The 21,050-nt window shown below is 48.1% G+C and overlaps 2 protein-coding genes across 5 annotated transcripts in view; one reads left to right on the forward strand and one right to left on the reverse strand.

Moving 5' to 3' along the window:
* LOC120918232 overlaps nt 1-1,508 on the reverse strand; it is a 28,706-nt gene extending 27,198 nt beyond the window's left edge. The window contains exon 1 of one of the 2 annotated variants that reach the window (XM_040329737.1): nt 1,244-1,508. The gene's annotated coding sequence lies outside the window, so the exon portion shown is untranslated. Of the gene's footprint in view, nt 1-1,231 lie in introns of both variants that reach the window. The other variant, XM_040329735.1, reaches the window with a different exon arrangement.
* Nucleotides 1,509-1,534: 26 nt separating this feature from the next.
* The window catches only part of GHDC (GH3 domain containing), a 150,335-nt gene continuing 130,819 nt past the window's right edge, over nt 1,535-21,050 (forward strand). The window contains exons 1-2 of one of the 3 annotated variants that reach the window (XM_040329740.1): nt 1,535-1,756; nt 16,552-16,823. In XM_040329740.1, the coding sequence (XP_040185674.1) occupies nt 16,553-16,823 (271 nt within the window). In that variant the 5' untranslated portion in view covers nt 1,535-1,756; nt 16,552. Of the gene's footprint in view, nt 1,757-11,831; nt 12,043-16,551; nt 16,824-21,050 lie in introns of those variants that run through there. The other 2 variants (XM_040329739.1, XM_040329738.1) reach the window with 2 other exon arrangements.

Genomic DNA, 21,050 nt, shown 5'->3' on the forward strand with positions numbered 1-21,050 from the left:
GCGAACACGCATGCAAGTCCCGCCCACATATGTAAACGCCGTTCAAACCCCACATGTGAGGTATCGTCACGTGCGTTAGAGCGTGTGCAACAATTCTAGCTCTAGACCTCCTCTGTAACTCGAAAATAGTAACCTGTAAAAAATGTTAAAGCATCACCTATGGCGATTTTTAAGTACCAAAGTTTGGCGCCATTCCATGAGTGTGCGCAATTTTAAAGCGTGACATGTTAGGTATCAATTTACTCGGCGTAACATCATCTTTCACATTATAACAAAAAAAAAAAAAATTGGGCTAACTTTACTGTTGTGTTATTTTTTAATTCATAAAACCGTTTTTTCCCCCCAAAAAAAGGCGTTTGAAAAATTATTGCGCAAATAACGTGCAAGAAAAAAAAGTTGCAATGACCGCCATTTTATTCCCTAGGGTGTCTGCTAAAACAAATATATATATATATATATATATATATATATATATATATATATATATATATATATATATATATATATATATATGTTTGGGGGTTCTGATTAATTTTCTAGCAAAAAAAATTGGATTTTTACATGAAGGAGAGAAGTGCCAAAATAGGCCCGGTGGTTATCTCTCCACCCCAAAATCTCTCATCCATGTCTTTATGAACCTTGCTTTGTGCACTGGACCAAATCATTTGGTGGGGGGATTATGGCGTGGGGTTGTTTTTCAGGGGTTGGACTGATCACCGCGGTCGGTAGAGCGAGAGCAATACTTCTAGCCCTAGACCGCCTCCAACTCAAAACATGCAACCTGTAGAAGTTTTTAAACGTCACCTTTGGAGGTTAACTGTCAAAGTTTGTCGCTAGTGTTGGGTATCAATTTACTTGCCATATTATCTTTCACAATAAATAAAGTTGGGCTAACTTTACTGTTGTCTTATTTAAAAAAAAAAAAAAAAAAGGTTATTTTTCCCCAAAAATAGCGCTTGCAGGACCGCTGCGCAAATTCTGTGAGACAAAATAAGCATTGCAACAAGGGCCAGTTGTTGCAATGCTTTTTTGTCCTACCATTACTTAGTACAACTAAGCCTTACACATTGCCACTATCAGTTACTCATACAACATTATTCACTATGCCAAAAAAAAATATTCGTTTCTTTCAAAGCCAGGCAGCTTCCCGCACCGGAAGTGACGTAATCGAGAAGCTGCATGGGTTGAGACTTTTGTTTTACAACACCGGCCACTGTTGGTATGGGATTACCTTCACACACACCTTCCTTACGCTTCCCGGAAATACGTCATAGGTGCGACGGGAGCGATGGCGGCGAGTAGGAAGACTGTAATGTCGTCTCTGGCCGTGTATGTGGGGGACTCGGAGCCTGACCAGGAGAGTGACGGGAAGACAGTGCCCGAATTAAGGCTGCGATCCTCGGACCCCTTTAGTCCCCGGCTTTACGGGCGGTGCTTGGGCAGCCAGACTGCTGCAGTTTTCCGGCGGACGGGGGCGTTGTCCACATGCAGAGCTGTGTAGAGGAGGAGCTGGCGCGGCTCCAGCCTATGATGTGCTAGTGAGTAGTGTAGCCGCCACTCCTCCTCAGCTGAAGTTTTCATCACATGACCCGCCCCCTCTTCCAGCATCCCGCCCCTCTCCTCCTACCTCTGCTCCCCTCGTCCAATCGCGCTCCTGGAAGCATAGGGGAAAGGACAGAGTACAGCGTTCCCACCTTCCCTCCGCTTCTGCAAGGCATTATGGGAATTGTAGTACAGAGTGAATAGCCACAAGCAGGTGATTTTTTTTATTCTAGCAGCTAACATAAGTAATTTTTCTCCTTCACGGACAGGTGGCACACATGGGCACTGACAGGCGTTACTGATGGCCACGTATGTGGCACTGACAGGCGTCACTGATGGCCACTCATGTGGCACTGACAGGCGGCACTCATGAGGCACTGACAGGCGGCACTCATGAGGCACTGACAGGCGGCACTCATGAGGCACTGACAGGCGGCACTCATGAGGCACTGACAGGCGGCACACATGTGGCACTGACAGGCGGCATACATGTGGCACTGACAGGCGGTACTCATGTGGCACTGACAGGCAGCATTTATAGGCATGCATGTGGCACTGACAGGCGGCACTCATGTGGCACTGACAGGCAGCACTTATAGGCATGCATGTGGCACTGACAGGCGGTACTCATGTGGCACTGACAGGCAGCACTTATAGGCATGCATGTGGCACTGACAGGCGGCACTCATGTGGCACTGACAGGTGGCACTCATGTGGCACTGACAGGCGGCACACATGGGCACTTGTGTGGCCCTGACAGGCGGCACACATGTGGCACTGATGGCCACTCATGTAGCACTGACAGGCGGCACTGATGGCCACTCATGTGGCACTGACAGGCGGCACTGATGGCCACTCATGTGGCACTGACAGGCGGCACTGAAGGCCACTCATGTGGCACTGACAGGCGGCACTCATGTGGCACTGACAGGCGGCACACATGGGCACTTGTGTGGCCCTGACAGGCGGCACACATGTGGCACTGATGGCCACTCATGTGGCACTGACAGGCGGCACTGATGGCCACTCATGTGGCACTGACAGGCGGCACTGATGGCCACTCATGTGGCACTGACAGGCAGCACACATGGAAACTGACAGGCGTCACTGATGGCCACTCATGTGGCACTGACAGGCGGCACTCATGTGGCAATGACAGGCGGCATACATGGGCACTCATGTGGCACTGACAGGCAGCACTCATGTGGCACTGACAGGCAGCACTCATGTGGCACTGACGGGCGGCAAGCATGTGGCACTGACAGACGGCACTGATGGGCACGCATGTGGCACTGACAGGCGGCACACATGGGCACTGACAGGCGTCACTGATGGCCACTCACGTGGCACTGACAGGCGGCACTCACGTGGCACTGACAGGCGGCATACATGGGCACTCATGTGGCACTGACAGGCGGCACTTATGTGACACTGACAGGCGGCACGCATTTGTGGCACTGACAGGCGTCACTGATGGGCACGCATGTGGCACTGACAGGCGTCACTGATGGGCACGCATGTGGCACTGACAGGGGTCACTGATGGGCATGCATGTGGCACTGACAGGTGGCACACATGGGCACTGACAGGCGTCACTGATGTCCACTCATGTGGCACTGACAGGCATCACTGATGGCCACTCGTGTGGCACTGACAGGCGGCACTCGTGTGGCACTGACAGGCGGCACTCGTGTGGCACTGGCAGGCGGCACTCGTGTGGCACTGACAGGCGGCACTCGTGTGGCACTGACAGGCGGCACTCGTGTGGCACTGACAGGCGGCACTCGTGTGGCACTGACAGGCGGCACTCGTGTGGCACTGACAGGCGGCACTCGTGTGGCACTGACGGGCAGCACTCATGCGGCACTGACAGGCAGCACACATGGGCACTCATGTGACACTGACAGGCGGCACTGATGGGCACACATGTGGCACTGACATGTGGCTCTGACAGGCAGCATGTGGCACTGACAGGCAGCACACATGGGCACTGACAGGCGTCACTGATGGCCTCTCGTGTGGCACTGAGAGGCGTCACTGATGGCCTCTCGTGTGGCACTGAGAGGCGTCGCTGATGGCCTCTCGTGTGGCACTGACAGGCGTCACTGATGGCCTCTCGTGTGGCACTGACAGGCGTCGCTGATGGCCTCTCGTGTGGCACTGACAGGCGTCACACATGTTCACTCATGTGGCACTGACAGGCGGGACTCATGTGGCACTGACAGACGGCACTCGTGTGGCACTGACAGGCGGCACTGGTGGCCACTCATGTGGCACTGACAGGCCGCACTCATGTGGCACTGACAGGCGTCACTCATGTGACACTGACAGGCAGTAGCACTGAGAGGTGTCACTGATGGGCACGCATGTGGCACGGACAGGCGTCACTGATGGGCATGCATGTGGCACTGACAGGCGGCACACATGGGCACTGACAGGCGTCACTGATGGCCACTCGTGTGTCACTGACAGGCGGCACACATGGGCACTGACAGGCGGCACACATGGGCACTGACAGGCGGCATTCATGTGGCACTGACAGGCAGCACTCATGTGGCACTGACAGGCGGCACGCATGTGGCACTGACAGGCGGCACTGATGGGCATGCATGTGGCACTGACAGGTGTCACTGATGGGCACGCATGTGTCACTGATGGGCATGCATGTGGCACTGACAGGTGGCACACATGGGCACTGACAGGCGTCACTGATGGCCACTCATGTGGCACTGACAGGCATCACTGATGGCCACTCGTGTGGCACTGACAGGCGGCACTCGTGTGGCACTGACAGGCGGCACTCGTGTGGCACTGACAGGCGGCACACATGGGCACTCATGTGACACTGACAGGCAGCACTGATGGGCACACATGTGGCACTGACAGGCGGCACTCGTGTGGCACTGACAGGCGGCACTCGTGTGGCTCTGACAGGCAGCACTCATGGACACGCATGTGGCACTGACAGGCAGCACACATGGGCACTGACAGGCGTCACTGATGGCCTCTCGTGTGGCACTGACAGGCGTCGCTGATGGCCTCTCGTGTGGCACTGACAGGCGTCGCTGATGGCCTCTCGTGTGGCACTGACAGGAGTCGCTGATGGCCTCTCGTGTGGCACTGAGAGGCGTCGCTGATGGCCTCTCGTGTGGCACTGAGAGGCGTCGCTGATGGCCTCTCGTGTGGCACTGAGAGGCGTCGCTGATGGCCTCTCGTGTGGCACTGACAGGCGTCACTGATGGCCTCTCGTGTGGCACTGACAGGCGTCACTGATGGCCTCTCGTGTGGCACTGACAGGCGTCGCTGATGGCCTCTCGTGTGGCACTGACAGGCGTCACACATGTTCACTCATGTGGCACTGACAGGCGGCACTCATGTGGCACTGACAGACGGCACTCGTGTGGCACTGACAGACAGCACTCATGTGGCACTGACAGGCGGCACTGGTGGCCACTCATGTGGCACTGACAGGCGACACTCATGTGACACTGACAGGCAGTAGCACTGAGAGGTGTCACTGATGGGCACGCATGTGGCACGGACAGACGTCACTGATGGGCATGCATGTGGCACTGACAGGCGTCACTGATGGCCACTCGTGTGGCACTGACAGGCGGCACACATGGGCACTCGTGTGGCACTGACAGGCGTCACACATGTCCACTCATGTGGCACTGACAGGCGTCGCTGATGGCCTACCGTGTGGCACTGACAGGCGTCGCTGATGGCCTACCGTGTGGCACTGACAGGCGTCGCTGATAGCCTCTCGTGTGGCACTGACAGGCGTCACTGATGGCCTCTCGTGTGGCACTGACAGGCGTCACTGATGGCCACTCGTGTGGCACTGACAGGCGGCACTCATGGGCACTCGTGTGGCACTGACAGGCGGCACTGATGGCCACTCGTGTGGCACTGATGGCCACTCGTGTGGCACTGACAGGTGGCACTGATGGCCACTCGTGTGGCACTGACAGGCGTCACTGATGGCCACTCGTGTGGCACTGACAGGCGTCACTGATGGCCACTCGTGTAGCACTGACAGGCGGCACTCGTGTAACACTGACAGGCGGCACTCGTGTGGCACTGATGGGCGGCACTCATGTGGCACTGATGGGCGGCACTCGTGTGGCACTGATGGGCAGCACTCATGTGGCACTGACTTGCAGCACTCATGTGGCACTGACAGGCAGCACACATGGGCACTCATGTGACACTGACAGGCGGCACTGATGGGCACACATGTGGCAAGCATGTGGCTCTGACAGGCAGCACTCATGGGCACGCATGTGGCACTGACAGGCGGCACACATGGGCACTTACAGGCGGCACTGATGGCCTCTCGTGTGGCACTGACAGGCGTCGCTGATGGCCTCTCGTGTGGCACTGACAGGCATCACTGATGGCCTCTCGTGTGGCACTGACAGGCGTCACTGATGGCCTCTCGTGTGGCACTGACAGGCGGCACACATGTCCACTCATAAGGCACTGACAGGCGTCACTGATGGCCTCTCGTGTGGCACTGACAGGCGTCACTGATGGCCTCTCGTGTGGCACTGACAGGCGTCACTGATGGCCTCTCGTGTGGCACTGACAGGCGTCACTGATGGCCTCTCGTGTGGCACTGACAGGCGTCACTGATGGCCTCTCGTGTGGCACTGACAGGCGGCACTCATGTGGCACTGACAGGCGGCACTCATGTGGCACTGACAGGCGGCACTGGTGGCCACTAATGTGGCACTGACAGGCGGCACTCATGTGGCACTGAGAGGCACTTATGTGGTGGCACTGACAGGCAGCACTGATGGGTACTGAGTATATAATCGCAAAATGTAGTACAGGAACTACTTTTTGATGTTTGCTGCTGCTCCCTAGTGGGGATATTGAGAAAGGTCAACTCACTGTGATAAATCCCCAACTCACTAGTCAGCTGATAATCAGCTCAGGACACTGGAAAAAAAGCCAATTCAGCTACTGTTGAGCTCCTAGACTAGGTGAATTGTGGTGAAGGGTCAGAAATATCTTAAACGGGCTTGCCTTGACAACGCGTTTCGCGTGCATGCGCTTTTTCAAAGTAGGGGTGCAACGGATCGTCATTGATCCGTGATCCGCACGGATCAATGACTTCGGATCGGCACACACGTGATCCGTGGCGTGCCGCGGGACTGCAGAGCAAAGCGGTAAAAAAACACATTGAAATTGTCTCCGCTCTGTTTGCACACAGCCCGCCTGCTCCTAACCACGCTGTGATAGACAGAATGCGTGTCCAATGCGCTGATGTGTTTTGTCTATTACAACGTGGGCTTAGGAGGAGGTGGGGCTGTGTACGAGCAGGAGTGGAGACGTTTAAACATACGGGCGGTGAGTTCAGTTCAGTTGGTTTCTAGCAGAGACAATGTGCTGCTGCCGTCCATCTGTTCCCCCCACACTTCTCCCTGCTGGCTCTGATAACCCCCCCCTCCCCCCAGCTGCTGTCAGTCCGTCCGTTCCCCCCCCCTCCCCCCAGCTGCCATCCGTCCGTTCCCCCCCCCCCCCCTCCTCCCCCCAGCTGCCGAGTCTCCTGTCCCTGCTGCAAATAGCACACAGTGAGATGGGTGAGCTGTGCTCTTCCCATCTCAACTGTGAGGACTGTTTTTGGAGCTGACAGGGTTAACAAAAAGAACCTGTCACCTTCAATTGCTATGACACAGGGAATTGTTTTCTCTTGTGTGATAGCAATAAAGTTAAATGTAAAAAAAAATAAGAAATAATAATTCAATGAATAAAAAAATAAGTAATTAAAAAGTAAAGAAGAAGAAAAATAATATTAAAAATAAGAAAATTATACAAAAATTAAAAAAGTAAAAACGACAAGCTACAAAAAAAAAAGTGATAATGTAATAAAAAAAAAAGAAGAAACAAAAAATATTTGAACTAACCGTGCCGCCACCCTGCCATCCAACTGTTATTCTCCGGGGGGGTGGTTTGGTTGGTGGGGAGGGGGTGCATTGCAAAACCTGGCCTTGGGGTGGCAGGGAAAGGAAATCCAGCCCTGCTGGCTGCCCTCTCACTTCTTCCACCCTGGCGAGGCGACAATTTGGGGCACAGTGAGGCGGCAATTTGGGGCACAGTGAGGCAGCAATTTGGGGCACAGTGAGGCAGCAATTTGGGGCACAGGGAGGCAGCAATTTGGGGCACAGGGAGGCGGCAATTTGAGGCACAGTGAGGCGGCAATTTGAGGCACAGGGAGGCAGCAATTTGGGGCACAGTGAGGCGGCAATTTGGGGCACAGTGAGGCGGCAAGTGAGCCACTTCTGGAAAGAGTTACCCAATACATCCAGCCTGTTGCCTTTCCAACCTTGACCTGCGGTGACAACAAAACCCACAGTTGAAGGGAAAATCGTGCAACCCAACTGAACTGAACCAGAACCGTCAATTTAACATAATCCTTCTGAGCCAAATTAATGCTCAGACAACTATAATTTAACACGTAGTGCCCCCTCAATGGGAGCATGGCGCTACACTTTTGATCAGAGTAATTAGGGTAGTTTTTGTTGCCATTATGATTTAAAAAGAGTAAACAGTTGATTGATAATAAATGGCTTTATACAAACACTAACCGTGAGTGAAAGAAAAGTTTTGTTTTATCATTCATATTCTTTGAAGAATGGCCAAGAAATCATAAATTCTGGCAGGGTATGTAAACTTATAAGCACAACTGTATATACAGGAGAGGAGTGTGGAGGGTATGGCAGTGGGTAGTATGTACAAGAGAGGAGTGTGGAGGGTATGAGAGTGGCAGTATGTAGAGGAGAGGAATGTGGAGGGAATGACAGTGGGCGGTATGGGGGGGGGGGGGGGGTGGAGAAATGTATATATGGATGGTATATGGGGGGGTGAGAACTGTATATATGGGGGTGGGGCTGAATATATGGATGGTATATGGGGGATAAGAACTGTATATATGGATGGTGTATAGGGGTTGGAGAGCTGTATATATGTATGGTGTATGGGGGGGTTCTCCCACTTCCCCCCCCCCGCTGCCTTCTGGGACTCACAGAGGTCCCAGGAGACGGTAGGACCAGTCAGAAAGCACAGAACAACTCACACAAGAGCAGTAGGGAACAGTCTGTGAAGCTGCAAGACTTCACTTCCTGTTTTCCTTACTACAGATGCCAGCTCCTGCACCCAAAGTCGATTGACAAATCAGCTAACGGTGCAGACATAGTAGGATCTTTGGACAGGTAAGTGTCCTTATATTAAAAGGCTAGCTGCTGACTTTTATTTATTTTTACAGACTGGCACTCCTCTCCTCTCCTCTCCTGCCAATACACTACTGGTTACTAATGGAAATTGCCTTTAGATCAGTGGTTCTCAACCTGGGGGTCAAATGATGATTTGCCAGGGGTCACCGAATCCTGGGCTGTTCCTGAAACCCACACCGCTCTTCCTGCCTTTTGCGGCCCCCCAGCAGGGCTGTCCATGTACCATAAGTGTTTTAAGGGGTTGTATGAGTGGAAGGTACTCTGTGAGTGCTAAATGTCTTGTCTTGCCACGCAAATAATTTTACTGTTAGGGATCCCCACAACTTGGGAAATAGAGCGAAAATTTTGAAAAAAAAATGAATATTTTTAACTTTTTGCTGTAATAAACATCCCCCAAAAATATATAAAAAAATATTTTTTTAGCTCAGTTTAGGCCGATACGTATTCGTCTACATATTTTTTGTGAAAAAAAAAATCGCAATAAGCGTTTATTGATTTGTTTGCGCAAAAGTTATAGCGTTTACAAAATAGGGCATAGTTTTTTATGGCATTTTTATTAATATTTATTTTTTACTAGTAATGGCGGCGATCGGCGATTTTTATTGGTACTGCGACATTATGGCGGACACATCGGACAATTTTGACACATTTTTGGGACCATTGTCATTTTCACAGCAAAAAATTCTATAAAAATTAATTGTTTACGGTGAAAATTACAATTGCAGTTTGGGAGTTAACCACTAGGGGGCGCTGAAGGGGTTAAGTGTGACCTCATAAGTGTTTCTAACAGTAGGGGGGCGGGGCTGGCCGTGTGACGTCATTGATCGTGTTTCCCTATATCAGGGAACACACGATCAATAAAGCTGCCACTGTCAAGAACGGGGAAGCTGTGTTTACACACAGCTCTCCCCGTTCTTTAGCTCCGGGGATCGATCACGGGACTCCGGCGGCGATCGGGTACGCGGGTCCCGCGGCCGCGGTCACGGAGCTATAAAAATGCATTTATTACTATAAAAATGCCACTGGCAGGGAAGGGGTTAACACTAGGGGGCGAGGAAGGGGTTAATCATGTTCCCTGGGTGTGTTCTAACTGAAGGGGGGGTGGACTGACATGGGGAAATGACAGATCGCTGTTTATACATTATATGTACAGACGATAAGTAATTTCTCCCCCTGACAGGACCGGGAGCTGTGTGTTTACACACACAGCCCGTCGGGCTATTGGCTGAAATGCGAGATGACGTATAGCTACGTGATCTCGCACAGCCGAGCCGCCCTGCCGCCATATAACTACGGCGGCTGGTCGGCTAGTGGTCGGCTAGTGGTTAAGAGACTTCAGACCAGGCACTTATGCCGCGTACACACGATCAGAAATTCCAAAAAGATAACCGTGGATTTTTTCTGACGGATGTTGACTCAAACTTGTGTTGCATACACACGGTCACACAAATCTTGACGGAAATTCCAAATGTCAAATAATAGCAGTGAGATGTTACACATACAATTAGTATAACAATGTCACACACAGTAACAAAAGAAAGTAAACTTTATTCTACACCCCCAACACTTGTAAGCACTTACAGTACATGTGTGGGTAGGTGCAGCATGGTGTGGTGGCAGTAAACTCAGAGTACAGAAATCAGAACTTTATTGAAATGGAAGTTCAGTAATACACAACAAGAGGGAAGGCAACCCATCCGGACGCACTCACAGAATGCACAGCGATGAGACGTGGCAGTACAGCGTATGACTTTACCACACTGATACACTGCTTTTTTTCTACCCAGTCCAGAGCCCATTTACACAGGGGCGACTCATCAGGGGCGACAGCCGCCTGACAAGTCGCGTCCCACTCTGTTCTATAGAACAGTTCTAATAGGAGCGACGCAAGTATGACTTTGGGGTAGGGTGACCAGACATCCCGGTTTCAGGGGACAGTCCCCGGATTGAGGACCCTGTTCCCAGACCAAGTCTGTCCCTGGTTTTGTCCCCGGATTGGATTTGAACAGGGGCTGGGGCAATTTCAGAGACAGTCAGTGCAGAATAAGAAAAAAAAAAATCAGAATTAACACTCTCCCCGCTCCGCCGCTTCTACTAGCTTGGGGGGGTATTTTTTTCCATTACCTGTGCCCCTTTCTGATGATCGTGTGCTGGTCGGAGCGGAGGGAATATTTCTTCAGTTTCGGGCGCATGCCCATTCAGCTCCACTCGCATGTTATTCTGCCTTGGCTCAAGTCCCGGCCAGCAGCCTGCCTGCTTATCTTCTTGCATTCTGGCGGAGTGATCTTCCTCCGCACCCCACTCAGTAGTAGCCTTGAGAGTAAGACTTGACAGGCTGTGAGGCGGGCGGCTGCGGCGATGGGCAGAGAATCACTGATTGCCGCCACTAGTAAAAAAATAAATATGTCCCTGGATTTAATTTAAAAAATCTGGTCACCTTACTTTGGGGGCGACTATTTTGCAAGTCGTCTTCAGGTCACCTTGCTGAGTCGCCCCCAAAGTCATGCCACCCCTGTGTGAATGGGCTATCGGTTCACACTGGGGCAGCTACAAAGTCAGATGACTCTGAAGCCGTCCCATACAGCACGACTTCCAAAACAACTTCTGTATAGAAGTCAATGCAAGCCGCCCTGAAGTCGCCCCCAAGTAGTACAGGAACCCGTTTCTAAGTCGGAGCGACTTGAGTTGCACCTATTAGAACGGTTCTGTTGTACAGAATGGAGCGCGAATTGTCAAGCGGCTAAGTCGCCCCTGTGTGAACCGGTCTCATCAATATTTTGTACATTCCAAAAGTACCATGAGACAAATAACAAGTATGTGTTGTTTTTTTTTTTTTTACCACAAATATTTATCAAATTTGCAGTATTTACTGCAAATTTGATCATTTACTTTGATGAACTGACTCATTATTGCATGCGATGATTAAAAAACAAAAAAACCCACAGATACTGCATACGATAACCGCTAGCAAATTGACCCCAAAGTTGCCTATCGCAACCCTGATCTCTACAGCACCATCAACACAGATCACAAAACGAGCACTAGCAGTGCACTTGCCAGGAACAAAGATGGCTTCCTCTGTTCTGTGTTTCCAGTCAGACATTCTTCCTGGTCAGGTGGTATGCAGGGGGAGTGACAGCTGCACAGGGAAGTGAAGAGTTGTGCCTGAGCTTCGGGGTTAGGTACTGATAATAAAACAACAAAGCCAGGGACTACAAGGCTACCATTTACCTTGGAACTGTATTTATCTACTTTAAATGTATTTTTCATTTCTTCTGTTTTAGAATATTGTATAGTGATGAGCTTATATGTGCAAGTTGGCTGTGTAAATGCAATTTGTAATTCTAAATGAGGCTTTAATGATTGATTTTTATATATATATATATATATATATATATATATATATATATAAATATGGAAATCTGTACTGTCCAAGCATGCATGCTAATTTAATCTAAGAAGGCGACAGGAGAGAGTGCAGGCATTCATGGCATTGGACGTATCCCCTACCAATAGAAATATAAAGGCTGCCATTGCTGATCTTTTTCTATAAAAATGCTAGTTGCCTGGCTGTCTTTACTTACCAGAACAAATCTGCAGATTAGAACGTCAGAGAGAAGTCACAGCTCCTAATCAGCATACAGTGACATAGAGCGTATTGAAGCCAGGCAATGAGCACTTTCAGGGACAGCAATGAGCACTTTCAGGGACAGCAATGACCCTTTCACAATGCACAGGTTTTCAGCAAAGTAGATCAGTCGAGAGAAATGTGGGGCGTTTAAAAGAGTAGGGGCCAGATCCACGTAGATCGGCGTAATTTTATATGGGCGTAGCGTATCGTAGTAACGCTACGCCGCCGCAACTTTGAGAGGCAAGTGCTGAATTCACAAAGCACTTGCCTCTAAAGTTACGGCGGCGTAGCGGAAATCTGTCGGCGTAAGGGCGCGGAATTCAAATGACAAAGATGTGGACGTGTTTTATGCTAATTCTACTTGACCCCACGTAAATTACGTTTTTTTTTTAATGGCACATGCGCCGTCCGTGGGGGTATCCCAGTGCGCATGCTCAAAATCACGTCGCAAATAGTCAATGCTTTCGACGTGAACGTAATTTACGCAAAGCCCTATTCGCGAACGTTTTACGCAAACGATGTACACGACGGAAAATTTGACGCTGGCCCGACGTCCATACTTAACATTGACTGCGCCTCATAAAGCAGGGGTAATGTTATGCCCGGAAAAAGGCTAACGTAAACGGCGTATCTGTACTGCGACGGCCGGGCGAACGTTCGTGAATTGGCATATCTAGCTGATTTACATATTCTAGGCGTAAATCAGCGTACGCGTCCCTAGCGGCCAGTGTAAATATGCAGTTAAGATACGACGGCGTAGGCGACTTACGCTGGTCGTATCTTAGCAAAATTCTGGCGTATCTTTTCTGAATACAGAAAAAAGATACGCCGGAGCATCCTAGAAGTTACGCGGCGTATCAATAGATTTCTTGACGAGAAAAATGGGCATTAAACATTTAGAACCTGCTCTATTGTTTCTCGTCGTTTTTCACGTCGTGTGTACGTGCTCTGCTTGTCGTTTATAGCCGCTCCGTCGCGATCGCTCCCCGGAGCTGAAGAACGGGGAGAGCCGTGTGTAAACACGGCTTCCCCGTGCTTCACTATGGCGGCGCATCGATCGAGTGATCCCTTTTATAAGGGAGACTCAATCGATGATGTCAGTCCTACAGCCACACCCCCCTGAAGTAGTAAACACACACTAAGTGAACACTAAATGTTACAGCGCCCCCTGTGTTTAACTCCCAAACTGCAACTGTCATTTTCACAATAAAGAATGCAATTTAAATGCATTTTTTGCTGTGAAAATGACAATTGTCCCAAAAATGTGTCAAAATTGTCCGAAGTGTCCGCCATAATGTCGCAGTCACGAAAAAAAATCGCTGATCGCCGCCATTAGTAGTAAAAAAAAAAAAAAATGCAATAAAACTATCCCCTATTTTGTAAACGCTATAAATTTTGCGCAAACCAACCGATAAACGATTATTGCGATTTTTTTTTACCAAAAATAGGTAGAAGAATACGTATCGGCCTAAACTGAGGAAAAAAAAAATTTTATATATGTTTTTGGGGGATATTTATTACAGCAAAAAGTAAAAAATATTGAATTTTTTTCAAAATTGTCGCCCTATTTTTGTTTATAGCGCAAAAAATAAAAACCGCAGAGGTGATCAAATACCACCAAAAGAAAGCTCTATTTGTGGGTAAAAAAGGACGGCAATTTTGTTTGGGAGCCACGTCGCACGACCGCGCAATTGTCTGTTAAAGCGACGCAGTCCCGAACTGTAAAAACCCCTTGGGTCTTTAGGCAGCATTTTGGTCCGGGGCTTAAGTGGTTAAGCGGTGCTTTTGAAACCTCTTTTCGGCTGCTAGCAAGATGCTTTTGCACCGCTTTTCAGCTGCTAGCGGGGTGCTTTTAATCCCAAAAAAGGGTTGAAACTCCAGTTTTGCAGCACTTTTCCCAGCCTGCCCCAAAGATGCTGCTTGCAGGACTTTTCGGAACGTCCCACAAGCGCACCGACCCAGAGTGAAAAGACACTGCAATGAATAGGAGGCGCTTTTCAGCCACTTATCAGAGGCCATTTCCAGTGCTAAAGGGGTCTTGGAAAAGCGCCCCAGTGTGAAAGGGGTCTAATCTGAATGGTATGGTGCACTCTCAGTGTTCTAATAAGGGAAGCTGCAGAGTCTTCATCCCTTTAGAAGTAATTAACTCCTAAGGGAATATCTCCCCAAAACTGAAATTCCTATTGCAAGGGCTGCCTAAAATGTGACTTCCATCTTGGAACATACATCTGGGAAAATCAGTCAGCCAATCACTCTAGCAGGAAATGACATTTCTTGGGGTGTTACACATACCAGCAATGTATAGAATACCTCTAGGTTGCCTTATTGCATTGAATATTACAGAAAATGAGATGTGTGGAGGTCTGTGCATCCTTGAGTGCACCAGAGCATAACTACAATAGGTCCCCATTCCCTCTAGCGCAATCTAGCATGTGTCTGCTATATGTGACAATAGAAATAATATTATTCTTTAGGTGCCCATTCAAATTAATGCAACAGGGTACAGTGTGATTTCTGAAAAGGTGTATGTGCTTCTTTTGGTGGTACACGGTGCGCTTTTGGCCCCATGGATATCAAAGGTGTACTCTGCCAGCCCAACCACTGTATGCACTAGTTGTGCAAGTTCCATCTCAGTATAAAGATCCACACTTTGACATCTTTGCTCCCTCATTCTGTACACTGCACTGTGCACTTCCTTGTTCCTCATCTCCTCATTCTGTACACTGCACTGTGCACTTCCTTGTTCCTCATCTTCTCATTCTGTACACTGCACTGTGCACTTCCTTGTTCCTCATCTTCTCATTCTGTACACTGCACTGTACACTTCCTTGTTCCTCATTCTGTACACTGCACTGGGCACTTCCTTGTTCCTCATCTCCTCATTCTGTACACTGCACTGGGCACTTCCTTGTTCCTCATCACCTCATTCTGTACACTGCACTGTGCACTTCCTTGTTCCTCATCTCCTCATTCTGTACACTGCACTGGGCACTTCCTTGTTCCTCATCACCTCATTCTGTACACTGCACTATGCACTTCCTTGTCCCTCATCTCCTCATTCTGTACACTGCACTGTGCATTTCCTTGTTCCTCATCACCTCATTCTGTACACGGCACTGTGCATTTCCTTGTTCCTCATCTCCTTATTCTGTACACTGCACTGGGCACTTCCTTGTTCCTCATCTTCTCATTCTGTACACTGCACTGTGCATTTCCTTGTTCCTCATTCTGTACACTGCACTGTGCATTTCCTTGTTCCTCATCTCCTCATTCTGTACACTGCACTGTACATTTCCTAATTCCACGCCACCTCATTCTGTACATTTCCCCATTGTCTCATTCTGTACATTGTGCTGTACATTTCTGCATTCCACACCACCTCATTCTTTAGGCCTCATGCACACTGGACGTTTTTACAGCCGCTGTTTTTGGCTTCAGGCGTGTTATTTTATGTGTGTACACATAGGCTGCTATTTGCATTTTTTGGAAGCAGCGTTTTCTGTCTGGAAAAAAAACCAGAACTAGTGTTTCTTCAATGCGGAGTTCCACCCATTTAAAAGTCGGCAACTACAAAAAGTGTAGCTGCTGACTTTTAATTATCGGACATTCACCTGTCCCACGGTCCAGTGATGCGGGCGAATGAAGCCCCGCTCCTCTCTGCAGCACCGGCATTGTAACTGTGGGCGCCTGGCTGTGGCTTCACACGCTCTGCGCATGCGCGAGCCGCACTGCGTGCTGTGAATGGCCAGGCAATCTTCTGGGCCCTGCAACGTGGCCCCGGGAGGAAGTGGTAGCTGGATGCCTCACAAAAGAGGGTATTCGCTCCCCTGCCCAAAAAAATGACATGCCAGATGTGGCATGTCAGGGGGTCACCATCACTTAAAGCGGAAGTTAAATTTTTGGGTGGAACTCCGCTTTAAGAGGTGTTTTTCAGCTGTAAAACAACTAATCACCCATGCAGGTAAGTTCAGCAGAAACCAGGGGGTGGGGAGGGTGTAGGGTTTCATTTTTTCTGAAAAAGTGAACTAACCCTTTAAATAATGGGAGCTTCGCAGACAAACATTCTACTTGCACAAAAGTGGTCTCTCTTCTAAAAAAAAATCACTAATGTTTTCTTTTATGCTTATGTTTCTGCAGGATGATTTCTCTGGTTATTTTTACCCTGCTTCTTGGTGCCGGTGTGATCTTCCTTCTTTTCACCCTATGGAAGAGTGGCAGAGTGAGACAGTGGACTGCTGGGCTGGGATGCAGGCGGTTTCTCAATGGCCTATCCAGGAAGAATCAGGGGAAGATGTTACATTATGACACAAGCAATGCCCAGGCTGCACAGGAGTCATTACTTATGGAAATACTGAAAAAACATCAAAATACTGAATATGGTCAGAAACACAACTTCAAAGACCTAATAGGTAAAAAAAAAAAAAAAATTATAATTTTTCTTAACGTCAATTATAAGATTAGAAGTAATTCTGGCAATATTCCCCAACCCCTATGTTGAATACTGTGTTTCCCTGAAAATATGACCTACACTGAAAATAAAACCTAGCGTTATTTTCCAGGAGGGCTGCAATATAAAATCTACTCCGAAAAAAAGCCCTAGTTTACAATGCTTGTAAAATCCTATAATCCACTCTATTACAGTATTATATAATCTACAATATGTGTGTTTCTGTAATATAATTGCAGGGAAGAGAGCTCCGGTGGGTCACAGAAGCTCAGAGTGGCGCTATAACGAAGGTGTTTGGCACAATTATATTACAGAAACACACACATTGTACATTATATAAAACTGTAATATAGTAAGATATAGGATTTTACAAGCATTTTAACTCTTTGCTGTCAGGCAGGGAGAGAGAGGGGGAGAGAAGACGGCACATTACACGGTAAGACCTACACCGAAAATAAACCCTACTGTGTCTTTTGTTGCCAAAATGAATGTAAGACTCTGGCTTTTTTTCGGGGAAACACGGTAGACTTATAAATAACTAGTTCTGGCCAGTAGGTTGGGAAACTGATGGGTATCAGATATCCTTTTTACTGAACTCACTAATGCGTCCTGAGATTTCAACTAAGTCTCCATTCACATCTAGGCGACAAAACGCCCGACGCCGGACGCTTGTGCCACTAGAGGGGGAAATTCCCATTGCTGTCTATGGAGATGGTTCACATCTCATAGACGCCGTACGCCTGTCGCCTGAAAAAAAGTCCCGGACCCTTTTTTTCAGGCGACATTGGCGTTCGCCCATTGACAGCAATGGGAAGAATTTGAAAAAAAAAAAAAAAGATACACTATCCGCGGCAAAATACGCCGCGTACGTGGCGTTGCTTGTCGCGGAGATGTGAATGGAGCCTAAATGTTGGGAACCCGTGAGCCCTAGCCATGCCCTGGTGAAAAGGCTTATTCCAGCATCAGGCAGAAGTGATGTGTTGCCTCCAGTAATACCTTCCCACAGATTATCTATTGCTATAGATGGTCCAACATGGAGGCTTTTATAGACTAGAGTTAGGACAACACTTGGGGCTTGATGAGGCAGTGTGGTCTCCACATATATTTGCCATGTTTTGCCACTTAAATCTAATTTTTCTAATGCAATTAATAGACAGGGTCATTTGTTGCATAGTAAGTCAGTAAGTTGGGGCACTGCTTATATAAATAACCCCATTGACACCAGAGTTTATTTTTCTTCATTCACATTATACCAATGTGTTATGTTTTATCCACTGACACCAATTATTTTGTATTTACCTGACACCAACACTAGGGCATTCTTTCTGCAGCTAACAAATGCCAGAGAATTTTTTTTCCCCCATAAACACTGATGCCAGGCATTTCTACATCACAGGAACGCCCAATGCTATCTGGTACAAAATGCTGCCGGTTGGTCAATGTTTTTTAGAAACAATTGTTGATGGGATAGAAGGATCCAAGAAAGCAGAATCCTTTCTTATTAATATCCTTCATATTAAAAGAGGTATAGACTCCGGAGAGAAGAGACATCATTAGCAAGACCTCATCTGGAAGTTCAGTTCGATTTGGTTTTGGGCACCAGTTCACACAAAAAATATCAGGGAACTGGAGAAAGTCAGAGAAGGGCAACCAAACTGATAAGAGGCATGGAGGAGCTCAGCTATGAGGAAAGATTAGAGGAACTAAATGTATCCTCTTGAGAAGAGGAGATTAAAGCGGAGTTCCAGGCTTTTTTTTTTGTTTATTAAAAGTCAGCAGCTACAAAAAGTCTAGGTGCTGACTTTTAATAAACAGACACTCACCTGTCCCACGGTCCAGCGATGTGGTTGCACGGAGCCCCGCTCCTCTCCCCCTCCTCTCCGCGATGCGTCCTGCTGCACTCACACACAGGCAATCTTCTGGGACCTGTGACGTGTCCCATAAGATTGCAGAGAGGGAGAGGTCGCCTAGGCTGCCCATACTCGGAATCACAAAGAAGGACAGGAAGTCCCACTGAAAACGAAGCACCCACTCCCCCCCCCCAAAAAAATGACATGCCAAATGTGGCATGTAAGGGGGTGAGGAGTGCTTAAAGCAGAAGTTCCACTTTTGGGTGGAACTCCGCTTTAAGGGGAGATATGATCAACATGTATAAGTACATAAGGGGTCCATATAGTGAACTTTGTTTTGAGTTATTCACTTTAAGGTCATTACAGTGAACAACGGGACACTCTTTACGTTTAGAGGAAAAGACTTAACCTACACATACGGAAATGGTTCTTCTCAGTAAGATCTGTAAAAAAAGTGGAATAGACTTGCACAATAACTAGTTATGGCCAGCTCAGTAGATTTTTTTTTGTTTTAAAACAAAGGACTGGATGTGTTCCTAAATATACAGATTATAGCTGTGTATTAAAGTGGAGGTTCACCCTAAAAAAAAATTCTAACATTACATCCAGCATACTAACGACATGTAAAGTATGCTGGTATTTTTCTTTTTTTCTCCGTACATACCGTTTAATTGTTATTTTCGCCCAGGCTTCCGTGTTCTGATTCCCGCGGGACTGGGCGTTCCTATTAAAAGCTTAGCTGATCGACGTCTGGTGAAAATCTTCCCATAGCGCATAAAGCGCGTCACCAGTTTTCCGTAAATAGCCGACATGCGAGTCGGCGCTATACCGCGCCTGCGCCCGCCGTGTAGAGCTGACTGCGCAGGCGCCATATAGAGCCGACTCGCAGGTCGGCTATTTACGGAAAACTGGTGACGCGCTTTATGCGACATGGGAAGATTTTCACCAGACGTCAATCAGCTAAGCTTTTAATAGGAACGCCCAGTACCGCGGGAATCAGAACCCCGAAGCCTGGGCGAAAATAACAATTAAACGGTATGTATGGAGAAAAAAAAAATACCACCATACTTTACATGTCGTTAGTATGCTGGATGTAATGTTAGAATTTTTTTTTAGGGTGAACACCCGCTTTAACATTCATTTATAATTAATAACAATATCAATATTGTTGATCCAGGGAATATCTGATTGCCTCCTGGGGGAGGAATTATTTTTTTTCCCTGCTGGAGCAAATTGGGCAATGCTTTTTTGCATTCCTCTGGATCAACTGTGTTAATAGGGTAATGTAATTGGAGGTTTTCTACTTATTTATTCTATTTTCTTCTATTGGTTGAACTAGATGGACTTGTGTCTTTTTTAAACCTGACTAACTAAGGTCATATTGCCCTGAGATGTGCAGTTTTTGTTAGTGGTAGAGGGGAGGGAGCACAAATGCCATATTCCAGATGTTGGATTGGAATAAATGCTTATAGAGCGCCGAATGCGAGTTGTGAAACTCGCGTCTAAGTACGTAGCATACTAAGGGCCATCGCACGTCATCAATGCACTGTACATCATATTCTATATATGCTGTGCTGCATCTGCATGTTATATCCTGTGGATAGCCATACTCAATGCAGAATGTTGTGTATTTCATAGTCCGGACCAACATACTCTGCTGCATTGTACATTGCATAGTCTAGAGCTAGACTAATCTACATTATAATCCATATGTTATGTAGCACCCTTGTCCTAAACAGGGCTTCTAGTAAATTTAGTGGTGCTAGGTGGTAACTAGCCTGGCTAATTTTGTAGTCTTGATCAAATGGGTTTTCTTCCAAGCTTGATTTTAACTGATTTCTCTCTTCTGTGAATAGGTGGCACTGTTGCCTTTGGCATTAGAATGATAGATTACAGTCAACTCCGGGTATGAGCCAATACGCCTTTCTCAGCCAATCAGCAGGAGTTTCTTTGGCTTCTGAGGCTGCTGGTATAGTTATTTATTTGGAGAGAGTCAGGTGATCGGGTTTTTTTTCCACCTGAGTTGTGGCCTGGGTGGAGCAGCAGCAGAGGTGTAGGCCTGAAGCCTGAGGCCTAGCCACGTGCAAAGAGGCTCGGCCCGATGGGAGCCCGATCATTGCCAGAGGCAAAGGAGAAACCATTGCCAGAGGGACAACCACTTTTGTTGCCGGAGGCAAGTGTTGAAGGGATGGAGTTTTGAAGGAGTACCAGAGCAGATGCTTCACTAGCTGGGGATGGTGAAGTGAGTGGGAAAGCTACAGGTGAGAACTCATCCAAGATGTATAGTGGGTAGCTGTAAGTAAAGCTTGAAGGGGTACAGCAGATAGCTGTAAGTAAAT

The sequence above is a fragment of the Rana temporaria genome, chromosome 12 (genome assembly GCF_905171775.1).
Source record: "Rana temporaria chromosome 12, aRanTem1.1, whole genome shotgun sequence".
NCBI classification, from domain to species: domain Eukaryota; kingdom Metazoa; phylum Chordata; class Amphibia; order Anura; family Ranidae; genus Rana; species Rana temporaria.